This window comes from Pelodiscus sinensis, chromosome 13 (assembly GCF_049634645.1).
Source record: "Pelodiscus sinensis isolate JC-2024 chromosome 13, ASM4963464v1, whole genome shotgun sequence".
Taxonomy (NCBI): domain Eukaryota; kingdom Metazoa; phylum Chordata; order Testudines; family Trionychidae; genus Pelodiscus; species Pelodiscus sinensis.
Window position 1 is genome coordinate 41,318,396 of NC_134723.1, and position 16,814 is coordinate 41,335,209.

The window sequence follows — 16,814 nt, forward strand, 5'->3', positions numbered from 1 at the left end:
AAATTTTGACATTTGAAGCAATTATTATTTATTTGAACATGCAATCATGCAGATCACTGGAACGTTGGCAAGACTCTGGATTCTTTTGCTCCTCTTTCTGTTGATTCCACTTGATGGGAAAAAGACATAGGAAGGAAGATTAAAGTACCCACTGGTGGCCATTTCTTTACATAACTGGTGATACTAAGCTTTTCTGGTGTTTACCTCCAGCCATACCACTTTGTTCTGTGATACAGCCTATGTCTAGACTACAGGCTTCTTTCGGAAGAACCTTTTTTTGGAAGAGATCTTCTGAAAACCTTCTTCCGAAAGAGAGTGTCCACACATAAAAATGCATCAAAACAGAGATGTGCTTTTTCAGAAGACTGAATGGACACTATCTCACATTTAAGCTGTGATTACTATGGACGGACTGGCCACCAGGGCACCTGTGCTTTTTCCTCTTTCCTCTTCTTTCGAAGGAACTCCCTCTTCCCCATCCACACACGCCTTTTTCTGACGGAAAAAGGCTTCTTCCTCATAGAAAGAGGATTACCAATGCCGGAAAAACCCCTCTGTTCTTCCGATTTACTTTTGGAAGTACGTGATTGCAGTGTGGACGTCACTCAGGTTTTGTCAGAAAAACGGCCATTTTTCCAACAAAACTCTGTAGTGTGGACATACCAACAGTTGTATCTCACCAGGGGATCAGGTTGCTTGCCGTGGAGTAGTCATGTTGGTCCCAGGAGATGAGACAGATAAGATAGGTGAGATAATATCTTTTATTGGACCAACTTCTCTTGGTAGAAGCCAAGCTTTGGAGCTTCACAGAGCTCTTCTTCAGGTCTGGGGAAGGAAAACAATAGTGTCAGAGTGAAATACAAACTGGGACAGATTGTTCAACTGAAGGGGTTAACACACATTGTGGGAAACCACTTAAAATGAAGTGGGCAATTGAGGGTTAGATTGTTAAGCATAAGGGGTTTACACATGCTGTTGGAGACCACTTAAAATGAAGTGGGCAATTAAGGTTTAGCAGGCAGTGGTATGTGTTCCCAATTGTTGTAATGAGCCATAAAACCAGTGAGTGGCTGTGGAGTCCATGGCTTTAAGGTCTAGCCGAGTAATAAATTTAAGTTCCCAGACTCGGCTTTGGAAGGTGTTGTGCCGATTTCCCTTGAGGACAAGTACTGGAAGAACAGGCCAGGAAGGATTGATTTGGGGGAAATGGTCCCCCATAGCTGTTAGAGATTTCTTGTCTTTTATCATTTTTCTGTGAGAATGCATTCGAGTAGGTGGCCAGGGACAGACTGGGTCAATATGCGGACAGAAGATCTCCAAGGAGCTTTCGGAAGCTGGAAGCAGTACTGTTGGGTGATTCGGTAGCCAACATCCATCCTTCAGACCTCTCCTGTTAGGTGATAGGAGGCATAGTGCTGAAGGCAGGGTGACCATCCCTCCCGGTTTTACCGGGACAGTCCCTTTTTTCAGACCTTCTACTTGCATCCCGACTTTTTTTAAAAAACGGGCACATTATCCCATATTTCCCCAGCAGCAGAGGGGAGGGAGGGAACTGCCAGCACTAAGGTCGTCAACTGAAGAACCCCCAGGCACCGGCGGCTCCCCTCCCCTCCCCACCATGCCTGCTGGGGGGCTGAACTTCATCCTTGCAGGGAGAGAAGGTGGGCGAGGAGCCACTGGCACTTGGAGCTTCACCTGCTGGAGCCCCAAGCGCAAATGGCTCCCCCCACACTGTGGGGCTGAAGCCCCGAGCATGGCGGCTCCTCACCCCTCCCTCCTGTTGTGCGAGGAGGCCAGCGGCTCCCCCACGCACACACTGCAGGGCTGAAGCCCCGAGCGCCAGCAGCTCCCCCCTCCCTCCCCCCGTTGGGCTAAAGCCCTGAGCACCGGCAGATCCCCCACCAGCTTGGTGCCCCATATTCGGCATAGGGAAATATGGTCACCCTAGCTGAAGGAATCGCTCAGTTTTACATGAGATGGTACCATATGGTCTTGACTGCTTTTTATTGTGCTAATTAGTTATGCTGGTTACTGTTTGTTGCAAGGCAACAGAGTTTATAACAGAGTTTAAAGAGAAGCTAGATAATATCATGGAGGTTAGGTCCATAAAAGGCTATTAGCCAGGGGATAGAAATGGTGTCCCTGGCCTCTGTTTGTCAGAGGCTGGAGAAGGATGGCAGGAGACAAATCGCTTGATCATTGTCTTCGGTCCACCCTCTCTGGGGCACCTGGTGCTGGCCACTGTCGGCAGACAGGTTACTCGGCTAGATGGACCTTTGGGCTGACCCAGTATGGCCATTCTTATGCTCTTATGTTCTAAGGCAAACACACATTAAGGGTATGTGTATACTGACATGGACAGAGCACTTTCCAGTGTGGCCTTACACTAGCACTGATCCAGCCGAAATACAAATATAGGGTTTCGAACAGGATCACACATACCATGAGAAACAGCCACTGCCCTTAGAGTTTATGGCCTGGATAGACAAGACAGACAGTGTGGCGGGGTTGGACGGCTATTGAAGTCAATGTCAAAACACCCAGGGCACGTCTACACAGCAAGGTAAACGTCCATGTAAGCTATGGCACTTCAGCTATGCCTATGGTGTGGCTGACGTCATAATAGCTTAATTTGGCTTTTGGCACTGTCGACAAAGCAGGAAGTCAAAGGAAGAGCACTCTTCCCTCCACTTCCCTTACTCCTCGTGAAATGAAATGAGGGTTACAGGAGTCGAAGTAAGAAGTCCTCCAGCTCAACATTATTTCAGAATAATGGCTTGCTGTGAAGTCTTTGTTATTTTGGAGTAACGCCAGTTATTCTGAAATAACACTGCTGTGTCAACATAGCCCTATAGACTTGTTCTGTTTGTAGAGTGAGGGGAATCACGGTCTCGTATCCTTTTCCTCACCTTCTGGTGTGAACAGAGATGGTTATTGGCCCACTGTTAGATTTGATGCTTTCATGGGATGGGACTGAGGATAACAGACCAGCTCTAGATCTTTGTGGGATATTTTGCCTTCTCTTTTAGTTTCCTTTTTCAGGAAACTGTCACAGGGCCGGGATCTCTTTCTCTCTGAGATGTTTCCATTTCCTGGTTACCACAATCCCCAAACTCACCGGCTACGTCTACACTGGCCCCTTCTTCAGAAGAGGCATGCTAATTTAGAACTTTGGAATAGGGAAATCCACGGGGGATTTAAATAGGGCTTTATTCCGGAGGATCGCGCCAGTCTGGATGCTCTTTTCCGGCTTTTCCCCAAGCCGGAAAAAAAGCGGCGGCCATGTTTATTTAAATCCCGCGGGGGATATTTAAATCCCCCGCGGATTTCCCTATTCCAAAGTTCTAAATTAGCATGCCTCTTCCGTAGAAGGGGCCAGTGTAGACGTAGCCACCCATTATGAGGACCTGACATTGCTGAAGCTGGTCTGGCATAGTGGGGCGGCGGAGACTTCCAAGAGTATCGCCATCTCTCTCAGTTCTTCCGCAAGGAGGGAACAGATGCAGCAGAGGCTGGTGTGAGTTGCAGAAAAGAAGCCTTGATAATTCCCAGAGTAGCTTCTGGTGACTAGGAAAAAGTATTGTATGACCATCACTGCTTGTTCCCAGCGGTTTCAGGCAAGCAAGCCACAAACTAGAACCTGGCACACATGGCAGAAAATCAAGACTAGCTGAAGTCAAAACATGCCCATTAGTAAACACCGTAATAATGTTCAAGCCAATTTCTAGCCTGTATTCTGCCTGTTTAAAGTTTCAGCTTTCACAATTTCCCTCTAGAGGTGGCTGAATTTAGCAGCAAGCACTGTGATTACGGTACTTTCGGTAGCACTTTTTAAAGGATTTTATGGTCTTCAGCTGAAAAACAATACAGAAATGTAACATATTTCATGCCAAGACAGTTTACAATACAACAATTTTAGCAAGACAGATTTCTGATCACAAAATACATTTGGGGTACATCTAGACAGTAGGGCTATTTTGAGATACCCTGTGACTTTAAAACACGCCCATTATTTCGGCATCTTGTTCCACGAGAGTTGAAGGATGTCTCAAAATTGCAGGTTATTTTAAAATTTGGTGCTGTGTAGATGAGCCAATTTTTGAAATAAGCTATTTCGAAATACAATTGAAATAAGATACGCAATTGGCGTAGCGCCAATTGTGTATCTTGTTTCGGCTTTAGGGTGCTGTGTAGATGCACCTTTGTTATGTGGTTTATATTCATGATATGATATGTGATGGTGTGTTTATACAATATGTGGTTTTCTAGATCCAAAGGCTCTTGTGTAAATTACATGGCCATGGGATAAGAGGGAAGGTCCTTTCTTGGATTGAGAACTGGTTAAAAGACAGGAAACAAAGGGTAGGAATAAATGGTAAATTTTCAGATTGGAGAGGGGTAACTAGTGGTGTACCTCAAGGGTCAGTCCTGGGACCAATCCTTTTCAACTTATTCATAAATGATCTGGAGAAAGGGGTAAGCAGTGAGGTGGTAAAGTTTGCAGATGATACAAAACTGTTTAAGATAGTCACGACAGAAGCAGACTGTGAGAGACTCCAAGAAGATCTCACCAAACTGAGTGATTGGGCAACAAAATGGCAAATGAAATTTAATGTGGATAAATGTAAAGTAATGCACATCGGGAAAAATAACCCCAACTATACGTACAGTATGATGGGGGCTAATTTGGCTACGACAAATCAGGAAAGGGATCTTGGAGTTATCGTGGACAGTTCTCTGAAAACTTCCACGCAGTGTGCAGCGGTGGTCAAAAAGGCAAATAGGATGCTGGGAATTATTAAGAAAGGGATAGAAAATAAGACCCAGAATATCTTACTGCCCCTGTATAAAACTATGGTACGCCCACATCTTGAATACTGTGTACAGATGTGGTCTCCTCACCTCAAAAAAGATATTTTGGCCTTGGAAAGGGTTCAGAAAAGGGCAACTAAAATGATTAGGGGTTTGGAACGGGTCCCATATGAGGAGAGGTTAAAGCGACTGGGACTTTTCAGTTTAGAAAAGAGGAGACTGAGGGGGGATATGATAGAGGTCTATAAAATCATGAGTGGTGTGGAGAGGGCTGATAAAGAAAAGTTATTTATTAGTTCCCATAATAGAAGAACTAGAGGACACCAAATGAAATTAATGGGTAGCAGGTTTAAAACTAATAAAAGAAAGTTCTTCTTCACACAGCGTGTAGTCAACCTGTGGAACTCCTTGCCAGAGGAGGCTGTGAAGGCTAGGACTATAATAGAGTTTAAAGAGAAGCTGGATAAATTCATGGAGGCTAGGTCCATAAAAGGCTATTAGCCAGGGGATAAAATGGTGTCCTTGGCCTCTGTTTGTCAGAGGCTGGAGAGGGATGGCAGGAGACAAATCGCTTGATCATTGTCTTCGGTCCACCCTCTCTGGGGCACCTGGTGCTGGCCACTGTCGGTAGACAGGATACTGGGCTAGATGGACCTTTGGTCTGACCCAGTATGGCCGTTCTTATGTTCTTATGTTCACTGTTACCTTTATTTCAGTTCTATATCATAATATTCAAAGAGGTGAATAGTCAACCCCAATGTCACAGTTTGACCCCACACAGCATTATAAAGGGAACGCTTTTTTAAAAAAGTATATAATACCATATATTTGCCCACATATACAATATAGGAAGATTGTGAGATAATGCGCACTATATATGTCACTTAACAGTGGGTAATTAACCACTGAAAAAGCTTGCCTAGGGACATGATGGATTCTCTGTCACTTGCAATCTTGAAGTCCAGCCTGGTTATCTTTCTAAAAAATGCACTGCAGCCCAAGCCGTCATGATGGACTTGCTGCAGAAATGATTGGGTGCAGTGCTTTGGGGTGATGGAGAAGGTCAAACTAGGTTATCAGAAGGGTTCCTTCTGTCCGTAAAATCTGTGAATCTAGGCATTGTGTTAATACAGTCCTGAGATATCAAGAGCTACTTGTGGGTTGTCGTTTCATAAGCTTTTGAGCATTCGCTAATTGGTTCATAACCACTAATTATGAAATCATCTTAATTAATGAAGGTAGAGGTAGATACGCTGGAGCCTAGGGATAGGGTCCAGAGTGACCTAGACAGATTAGAGGATTGAGCCAAAAGAAATCTGATGAGGTTCATCAAAGACAAGTGTAGAGTCCTGCACCTGGGACGGAAAAATCCCAAGCATTGTTACAGGCTGGGGACCAACTAGCTAAGTAACAGTTCTGCAGAAAAGGAGCTGGAGATTACAGTGGATGAGAAGCTGGATATGAGTCAACAGTGTGCCCTTGTAGCCAAGAAGGTTAATGGCATATTATGTTGCATTGGGAGGAGCATTGCCAGCAGATCCAGAGATGTCATTATTCCCCTTTATTCGGCTTTGGTGAGGCCACATCTGGAGTATTGCGTCCAGTTCTGGGCCCCCCACTATAGAAAGGATGTGGAAGCATTGGAGCGGGTCCAGCGGAGGGTGACCAAAATGATTAGGGGGCTGGGGCACATGATCTATGAGGAGAGGCGGAAGGATTTGGGTTTGTTTAGTCTGCAGAAGAGAAGAGTGAAGGGGGTGAGGTTGAAGAGAGGTTCCTAAAAGGATGAAGAAAGGCTGTTCTCAGTAGTGACGGATGGCAGAACAAGGAGCAATAGTCTCAAGTTACAGTGGAGGAGGTCTAGGTTGGATATTAGGAAAAACTGTTTCACTAGGAGGGTGGTGAAGCCCTGGAGTGGGTTACCTAGGGAGGTGGTGGAATTTCCATCCCTAGAGGTTTTTAAGTCTCGGCTTGACAAAGCTCTGGCTGGGATGATTTAGTTGGGGTTGGTCCTGCTTTGGGCAGGGGACTGGACTTGATGTCCTCTTCCAGCTCTATGATTCTATGATTCTGTGAATGTATTTCGGCAGTTACCTGAAACAATGACCCCCATTTCCTTTGTTGCAGAGTTCTTTGTAGACCTGGACTCAGTCATGGGACCATTAACGCAACACAGCAGTATGACCACGCTGGTCCGTTACGTTCGCCAAGGACTTCACTGGCTCCGCCTGGAGGCGCATTTGTTGTAGTGACTGCTGCCCTCTTCATACCCTCCCCATCATCCTACCTCTGCCAGCGCACAGACGATCACTGGTGGAACTCCGCTCATTTCTGGAACTTTATTCATTTTTATTGCCTTTTTTGATATCTTATCTTATTGGAAGTAGAAGTTACCATAAATGGAACTTATGACTCCAGAGCGGTCCGTGTTGTACCATCTAATCCTTTTTGACAATTTCTATGCCTTGCGTCTCCTGGATCCTGCCATCCTTATGTGCTTTATGGAACGGTACATTCCTTGCAGTATTGCTTTAAGTCGACACTGCCTTCAAGTGAAAAATTGAATTAAAAAAAAGCACTTTGAGAAGATATGGATTCCTGAGAAATAGTACAAAACGTCTTACATATATGCGAAAAAAATTAGTAGAACGTTCACTCAGAATTGTCCTCTGAACCCAAGCCAAGCTGTTCTCTGCTTAGTTCTGGCATCGTTACCTGCAAATGTTTATTGCTAAGATGTCCTTCTTTATATAGGCCTGATCTCTTTAAAAAAAAAAAAAAACAGCGCTCTGAACATCTGACAGGTATGTAGTGTAAAATCACCAAAGGTGTTAAGAGATAAAAGATTGGGAGGAATAATTAAAGGAAGATGCCACTCTATGCAATGAGGTTTTGATAGTTTTTTCTGCTTATTGTTGGCTTCATGGCTTAAGTGGGCAGAATAATGCAGTTTATTAGGCAATTTCAGAAATGTTTGCTTTCATAGTCTTAGCTATCATTCATGTGCTTAGTCTGTGAATTTCCTTTCATGCCTACTCTTTGGTCTCAAGCAAATATTCCTCTGCAATTTTTCTTGGCGAAACAATCTCCTCTGGCATAATGACTTAGTGACAGGAGTGCTAAATTGTAAACACAGACATTGTATGTGAAAGCATGGATTCTTGATGAGACTCATGAGTAATTTAGCTGGCTGCTGCTGAAGCTCTTCCAGTGCCCCATGGCATTCGTTTACACCCGTTTTGTTGATTTCAAAGCATTAGAAGAAGACAGTATTATCTTACTTTTCTCAAAAACAATGAAAAATTAACAGAAATCACTAGATTTACCCAAAAGGAACATTTGATTCATAATGGCTATGAATACTTCTGTCTACCAGTTCTTCAAATTACCCATTTTTCAAGTTCCATTTTTATTTACCGTGCTGTCATATTTTTGACCATTCCTTTAACACATGCATAATCATGAGACAATTCAGAGAAAATTTCAAAGCAATCATGAATAAATTAGACCATTTCATTCTCTTATTCCTTATTTTTTTTTTTTTTTTTTGCCCCTTTATAAACTGCTCTGTTCTTGTCGTGGTGCTGTAAGATGCAGTGGTGCATGAAACAAAACAAAATACATTTATATCAGTAATTCACAAGACTTTAAATGGCCTCATATCATTCTTGATGTAATGCCTGCACACCTTATCAAACTGTAAATTTCATTTATATAAACAAAAAAAAACCCCTCATGGCAATGTAAATATTATTCTGTGTCACATCTCACTGAGATAACACAACATGTGTATTAAATATCATACAGTTATTATTTAATTATAATTGCCTTTTGATATATAAGCCTTATATCCTTTAATCGGGCAAGATATTGGATTCTACTCACTGGTTTGTGACCAGATAAATAGAACAAATTTGCATTCAAAAGGTTCAGATGGCTAGGTTTTTAAAACAGGCCTTGCACATTTTTGATAAAAATAGTTCACCAACTGCGCCCAGTCTGTATTTTAATATAAACTTCTCTTTTTAAACAATTGTGTATTAGTTCCTATTAATAAAAACCTTTACAACTTCTATAAACCACAATATTTTGTTCCACAACAAGATCTTGTAAATATAGCCAGTGTGGGAAGTATATTGTTAGATAAATCATGCTGATAGGGCTGTCTATAAAGGTACAGAATATGCACAGTCTGGATTATCTACTCATTCCTGTACCTACAGTAAGCAGCGTACCCTTAACTGTTCTTTCATGGGTATGGGGGTACTTGACTGAAACATGAATCCAAAAGAGCTCCTCGTGTTGATTCTGACCGTTTTCTCTAATGAATAAAAAAAACAGGATAGCAAGAATCATTCATAAATGTCAAAAGGGTGATTTTTCACACATGCACCTTTTTAAAAAAAAATGAGATTAGCTTAGTTGCTTCTGATAACTGACATTTTGATGGTGGTTGTGACCTCAGTTTTCCATCCTCTTTGTAAGACCTCTCCTACTGGATTGACTAACTATTCCTCCTAATTAAGAACATTGTCCTCCCTGGTTATTTTACCATAGACTGAAATCTTAGCCTGCCGTGGATTTTCGAAGGATATATATACGTCTTGAAATACAATCTTCAGAGAACAAGGCTGTTTGAAACAGTCAGCTATCCTCACTGAGCCAGAGTATTATCTTTCCTCTGTTGCTTGTAATAAAAAGACTCTCATCTCAAAATTTAACATACCTTTGCATCTCCTTTACCTAGACAGCTTAGAGAATTAGCTCACCTGGTTTTGCTTCCTGTGACTTAGTTTGAAATGCATGTTGAATCAATGGCACAATTATAATGAGCCCAGCAGTCAAGCGTAGAATCACAAGCCAATGTACTATTTAGCGGTCTTGTTTCAAAAGCAGCTTAGAAACAAATTAAATATGGAGAGTGAATTACCTTCTTATCCCTGGGGCTGATGCTTCTTTTGGGTCACATTTCAAATGCCAACATGGCATCTTCATGGAGTAATTTTACTCTTTAAATGACTATTTCAAGTAGATTTCATTGAATGAAATTGTTTGTTTGTTTTGAATGGGGAAGAATTTTGATGCATGAGGTGGTAGTGTGTCTGCCTGGACTTTCTCCTGGTGAAAAATGTCAACTTCAAGCATTCAAAAATCATGAGTAAGGCCACCAAAATTATGAGGCTGTCTTTGAAATCACGAGGGCTTTTTTCATACTATATTTTGTGTTCCTTTTATTTGTTCTATCGGTTCTGAGTCTTTAAGAAATACTCAGGCTTTCTCTACACTGTGAGTTTTTGTGGCAGAAAATATCTTAATGAGTCATGATATCATTAGCATATTTTCTGCCGTTTCTTTTTGCACAAGGGGTTTTTGCACAAAAAGAAAGCAGTGTAGCCACTTCTGTTTTGCGCAAAAACCCCGTTTTGCGCAAGATCCTTATGCCTCTCCAGGACAGGATCCCTCATTAGCATATTTTCTGCTGCAAATTTCAAGCTTTCCACCACAACCAGGGGAACTAGAAACATTCTCTCTTTTTTTCTTTTCAATAAAAGCTGGGATATTCATACAATTTCCTGATACCTGCAGCTGAGTTTCAGAAAGACACCTAATTTTGAAAGACTCTTGATAACAGTGCAAGAGTTGGCAATATTGCATCACTCTTTTTAATGTTAAGTGATGTCTAGAGCAACATACTAAGGGTATGGTGAAGGAAATCACACAGACTAAGGACAAAAATATAAAATACTAGTCATCAATCGGTGCAAAACGACAGGTCAGCGCAGTCCAAAATGTTTAAGCAGGTCTTTACACACCTTGTTGTGGGCATCATTGGGCTTAAATGGCGTGTATGGCCTTGTGCCTATTCTGAGAACAGTACATATGTTCAGCCACATGACATTTATTAAGAAACTGAGGCCCACAGTCGTAAATGTTCTTAACGGGAAAACTTAGGAGAGCTACCATCTGCTTCATATGGTCCATGTCCCATCAGTTGCTAGCCCGTGGTATAAGGTTAGCTTTTTCTGGGGCACTTTTGCTCAGCAAACTTCCTTTGCAAGTAGAGAACGTCTGGACCCAAATTAAAGTTGCAGCATTTGGTGCACTGTTCACACATTTTTAGCTTGTTTATTTAAATACAAAAATTAAAGGTTTTTTTTCTAGATTTTTTTTTCCAGTGGAGCTTGTCATCTTGGTGCTAACATTTGGTGGCATGCTTCCCAGCATGTTTCTCAGAGTTGAATTTTGCCCTCCTCTTGTCAGTGCATGGCCTTTGGACTCATGGTCACTTAATAAGCTCAGTGGGAAAAGGCTGATTGTTTTATTTATAGATGACCTCGCTGGAAAGAAAGGGGAGATCTGTGGTCTATAAAAATCTCAAGCTCAAGGACTTTGGTTCCTTCTTATGAAACAAAACAATCAGCTTCCTAGTTTAGTGCATAAGACACTGAATCTGAACTGTCAGCTAAAATTAATTTCTGGGATGCTTCTAAATCAGGGTCAGGCAATAACACGGCAGCGGTTTACCAGATTTAGCTCTTAGAAGGCAGCCAACACAATATTACCTGCACGGCTGCAGGTAACACTGATCACAGCTCCTGTTGGCCACGGATCACCGTTCCCGACCAATGGGCACAGTGGGAAGCAATGCTCTTCAGCCACCAGGAACTGCAGTCACCAGTACCTACAGCCGTGTAGATAAATATAGCAGTGGAGGCCCACTAAGAGCTACCCCTGGCAGACCGGATTTGGCCCACAGGCCGCTATATGCCCGCCCCTGTTCTAAATACAAAGAGTGACTGATATTCCTCCCTAAAAACTTTATGACCAACTTTGAGCTACTTTGAAGGAAATACTTTTGTCCTTTTTTGTGGTTATTTAAAATAGTTTTTTAAACAAATGATATTTTCAGGGAGCTAAAGCTTAAAAGACTGAAAGGCTTAAATATAGGGGTGTGAAAGGTTAACCAGTTGACTGGTAATTATCACCCTGAATGGGTGGTGCTTTCCAGTGGGGGGCAGGAGCAGCTACCTGCCCACGCTAGGCAGGGGGCTGCTCCAACCCCTTGGGGCCTGTTGCACGCAGGGCTGACCCTGTCCGCAGCGGGTTCAGTGTGTTGCAAGTAGGGGTTATCCCAGATGTGTGGAGCTGCTCCTGTCCACAGTGGCCCAGGTGCATCGCAGGCAGGGGCTGCTCTGGCTAGGCCAGAGCAGCCCATGCATGTGGTGGGGGGACACACCAGCCTGGCTGCACCAGGAGCGGGGAGTCAACCCCAGAGCCAGGAGCTGCCAGAGTCAAACCCAGACCCAGAGCAGGGCTGGGAACCGGCAGTCAGTGTGAGGCTGGGAGCAGGAGACCCGTGGGCTAGGTGGCTGAAGTGGAGAGATTCCGCTTAGCCGGTTAACCGGTTAAACATTAGGTTAACCTAACACTTAACCAGTTAACTGATTAACCAGGATTTTACATCCCTACTTAAATACATGTTTGGAGATATAAGAAAAGTTACAGGGAAGTGAGCCGTGAGCTTCCTTGATGAAGCATTGCTTTTCTGTGGTAATGGGGCATTAATATGTCTCTCTGTAGAAGAGGACCCTTACTTCTAGTCAGAAAATGTGCATCATTCTCTTGTCCCAAGAAAACCGAAGTACAGTAGAAAGCAATGGCATCCACATAGGTTTGCTCCTGCACACCTTGGAATCAATGGCAAAGCGCTCATTGATTTTCACCAAGCAGGACCAGGTCTTGTTATGTATATTCCATCAACATCCCATAGGCAGCATTTGCCAGGCTTGCTCAGACCCTCATGCCATCCACAGTAACCCAGTAGGGGCCTTAGGAAGGCGAATGAAAGTCGCAGTGCACCCAGGGTACTGTATAGTTAACATACTGTGTGTGTGTATCGCCTGGCTGTATGCACCCCACTCACTGAAGTGTCATGATAGCACTTGAAAGAGTCTTTGAATTGCTAGAAACTCTTCCTGGTTTTATTGTATTTTGGTGGATGTTTGGAGACGGCAAGAATGCAGGAAAGTTAAAAACAAGGGCCACCCCTCATGCTCATGCTCCTTGCCCCATTTGCAAGTTTTACGTAATGTAGCATTTAATTATCAAGTATGTGCCCTCCAGAGATGATTTTTATAAAAACAAATATGATAAATCCAATTAGTACTGAAAAGGGCCCATTTCCTACGCTTCCATTACAGAAAACCTGGTTTTTGACCGGTGTCTGTACAACGCCTTGTACAAATGGGATCCTGGCCAGGACTGATGTTCCTAGGCACTATATAACACAAATGACAAATATGAAGAAGATCCGTAGACACCAAGACATATCCATGCATTCTGTATTGTCGAATAATATACAAGCTTAGTGCTTAATCATCATATTCCTCGCTACCCTCACTATATTCCTAATGAGCAATCAATGTTTATCCCTGACTGAAGTTCAGTTGTGGTCATGTTTGGGATTTTTTTTTTTACTCAGGCCTATCGCTAAGATTTATTCTTGACAGTTTTATTTCAGCTACCACTTTTCAGAGCTGTTTGATTCATTTTTGAGGGTCTTCAGTGAGTGAATGGCCGGATTCGTTTAAATCCAGTGAAGTTAAAGGACTGATTTGGCTTTCACGCAGCATGTAGACTAATGGGACTTAGTAGGTTTACACTTAAAGTAATGAGTGCCGTTTCAACCCAGAGGAGTCATGGAGTAAAATGTGGTGTCAGATGAGAACCTTTTACTATGTCAGAAGATATTTTATCAGAAATACCATGAAGATGAATTGTCCTTGGAATGAGAAGGTACACAGCCATCCATACGGCAGCTGCATTACACGTTCCTAATGGTAGAAATGTGAAGAACTGTTTAATTAAATTCAAAGTCGAATGAAAAGGGAGAGGGGAGTGCGACTTTCATGAGTGTGACTTTCTGAATCCGACCTGTTTGTACGTCTGTGAAAAGGGGATTGATTATTACTGAGACCCCCTGATGAAACAGCTGAGCTGTGATACAGTGTCATAGGAAGGGAAGACCTTGTGCACCACAAACTAAACGGGTGAATTCACTTGCCTTGTTGCATGGTTCAATGGCACAGTGCAGTAACACGTCATTATGGCCCCAATTTCTTAGCGCAAAGTCATTTTTTCACCTCAGAACTTCACCAAGGGCTATATCCAGGGACCCAGAACCAGCTTGCACCGTAGTCTGTGACCTGTGTACCTCTGGAATAGGTAGATGAAGTCCATGGCTCCTTGCCCCACCCACAGATTATGAGGTAGCTGCAGAGCACAGGGATATGTGAGCCTCATGCCTTGTAGGATCCCAGAGCTCGCGCTCCAGCCAAAGCCAGAAAAATCTACACTGCAGCTTTACAGCCCCACAGCTTGAGCCAAATCCTGCTTCCCTAATTTCAGTGATCTTAACTGATGACCAAGATGATCCAGATTTGTGTGTGAAGACGTTCGGGCCTTTAATTTTGCTTCACCCTAACCTGAGTTCCAATATATGTAAACTCTCGCCACTCCCCATATTGGGCTTGATTTTACTCTCGGTAACAACAATTTTGCACTGGTGTAACTTCATTGACCTAAATGGAGTTACTCCGGATATAGATCAGTGTCGGTCAGAGGCAAATCAGGTTTATTAATGAGTTTCACTATAAAAAATTCTTACGGATATGTACCTACAGGTTGAACCTCTCTAGTCTGGCACTCTTGCGACCTAACCGGTGCTGAATCCGAGTATTTGCCAAACCATGGGCAGTCAACATTGTCTAGCAGCATTATCAACACTTCCACTGCTTGCTGGGCTCTTAGAAGACATTTGGGGTAAATTAGAGCTAAAAAACAGCATAGAATGCTGAGAGCCAGGACTGGTGGCTGAAAAAAGGTGGGAAACTTGACCACACCCATAATAAGTAGATATCTGGCTAATTAAAACCATGCCGGACCACGGTTTTTTCCAGACCAGAGAGTGCCGGACTAGAGAGGTTCAATGTATACATTCAAATAGCTCATTAATACTCTCTGTATAAAGATGGGATATTTTACTCCCACTCAAAGACATTGCAGAACATTAAAGTGTATTTTCTAAGCCAAATGAATTTTGTGTAATTAAAAATCATTGAAAGTATAGATTAAGTTCCTAATTCTGCCTTTCTTACTTATGCTAAGCTGTTAGCTCCACTGATTTCATTGCAATTAACTGTGGAGTAAACTACAAATTACTGCCCAGTTCTGGGTTGGCAGAATCAGCCCTCAATAAGTTAACTTGGATGCTATCGGGAATTAATTTTAGCCATATGTGTCATGTGAGGACATTCATAAACCTGATGTACATTTTATCCAAGCTGACGGTCCCAGTAAGTCCACAGACTATTGTATATTTTATTCCTTCATGTATTTTTGTGATATCTCTGGATTGCATATCTTCTACTGAATTTTAAATCCTCTTTCAAGAAAAAAAAAATCAATGTTCATGAGGCCTAGGACATATCCTTGCAAAGTCTGAAAACAAAGTTAAAGGTCTGGTTATTTTTGTTTTAACTTGGAGCCAACTTTTGGCTTGTGTTTTGGCGTTAGCTGTAGCAATCCCACTCCCGTTGTTTTTCAAATGGTACAGTTCAGATTAAGTTGTTTTCGGGTCGCTGAAAAGCAGAATATGATTATGAAAGTATGGGAAAAGTAATAATCGCAAACTAAAGGGATGGTTGTTCTTTCTTCGTGTCTTGTTTTTTATCTGCTAGTGTGGGGATTAGTCTGGAAAAATATGTGATCTCTCACCTCCATTGCTGACTATTGTGCAAAAAGCTCAAATTTGATTTTTGTCTTTGTTGGGGGCTTTGTTTGTTTTGAGTGAGGTTTTTGTTTGGTTTTTTTAATGTGTAGAAGTAACCAAAATATCAGGAACATTTAAATCCCCTCTGTTCTGGTTACTGGCATTAAGACATGAAGACCTCTTGGCCTTCCAACCAAAGTCAGATTTAACTTGTACTTTGATGTTCTTTTCAATTAGCCATTGAAATTAGATTGTAATTTACTGAATAACCCTTTAGCTTGCATTCTTACTTTTGATTTATTATTGAACTAGCCTTTTTTGTGTGTGTGCAAATATCAGATTCATAATCTCTGCTATTCCACAAGGTGTCTTTGTTCTCAACAAGCATGTTATTCTTGTAAAGTTTTAAGTATAAGTTAAGCTGTTTTGTACAGACCAAGGTAACTGTTAAAATGTCAAGCAATTACTGAAATGTTGTATAGTTATAAAGGTTTGATTTCTTTTGCTTTATATGTATAAAATTGTATCTTGCCTGTTTTGCTTTGTATTTCCAATGTGTTGCACAATTATGCATTTTGTTTACATTTTGTTCCTTCTTAAATAACAGTAATACTTTATGTACAAACATTTTAAATGTACTTTTGTTGTTTTTAAACACAATGTCTCTATATAAATAATATTGGTTGAACTGGTACATTTGTGTCTCTCATAGAGGGGTTAATTATACTGCCAGTGCATTGAATTATTTAAAAAAAACAGTAAAATAAAATTTTTATGAAAATGTAACCCATTTTATAGCTATAAATTATTCTGCATTAAGCTATTTTCTCATTCCTCTCCCAGAATACAAGTAGCATGATTTCTGGTAAGCACTGTTTGAAGGAAAGTTTTCATTGTTTTTAATTTTGTAATGTATTTATTTGAATCGTTATAGAGAACTAAAGTGATTCGATATTGTAGAACTACATTTTGCTGATGCCACTTCTGGCAAGATAAGCAATGTGGCACATTCCCCATGGGAACATCCACAAGATGGTGGGAAAAGGGACTTCTGTCTACCTCCATTCAAACCTACACCTTTACGGAGACAGTCTGAAAAGAAATGAGTTTCAGAATTTGCTGACAATCAGCACACAGCTTAAGCACAAATTTAATGGTGCACTTAAATATATTGGCCTTCTGCACAGGGGTGAGTTACATCCCAGGGGCTCACTAGGCATAACCCAGACCT

General features: G+C 41.9%; 1 protein-coding gene across 4 annotated transcripts in view; it reads left to right on the forward strand.

Annotated features, from left to right (window-relative positions):
• AFF2 (ALF transcription elongation factor 2) overlaps window positions 1–16,275 on the forward strand; it is a 465,157-nt gene extending 448,882 nt beyond the window's left edge. For all 4 annotated transcript variants that reach the window (XM_075941077.1, XM_075941079.1, XM_075941078.1 and 1 more), the window contains one exon: window positions 6,940–16,275. In XM_075941077.1, coding sequence (XP_075797192.1) covers window positions 6,940–7,061 — 122 coding nt within the window. In that variant the 3' untranslated portion in view covers window positions 7,062–16,275. The remainder of the gene's footprint in view (window positions 1–6,939) is intronic.
• The last annotated feature ends 539 nt before the right edge of the window (window positions 16,276–16,814 follow it).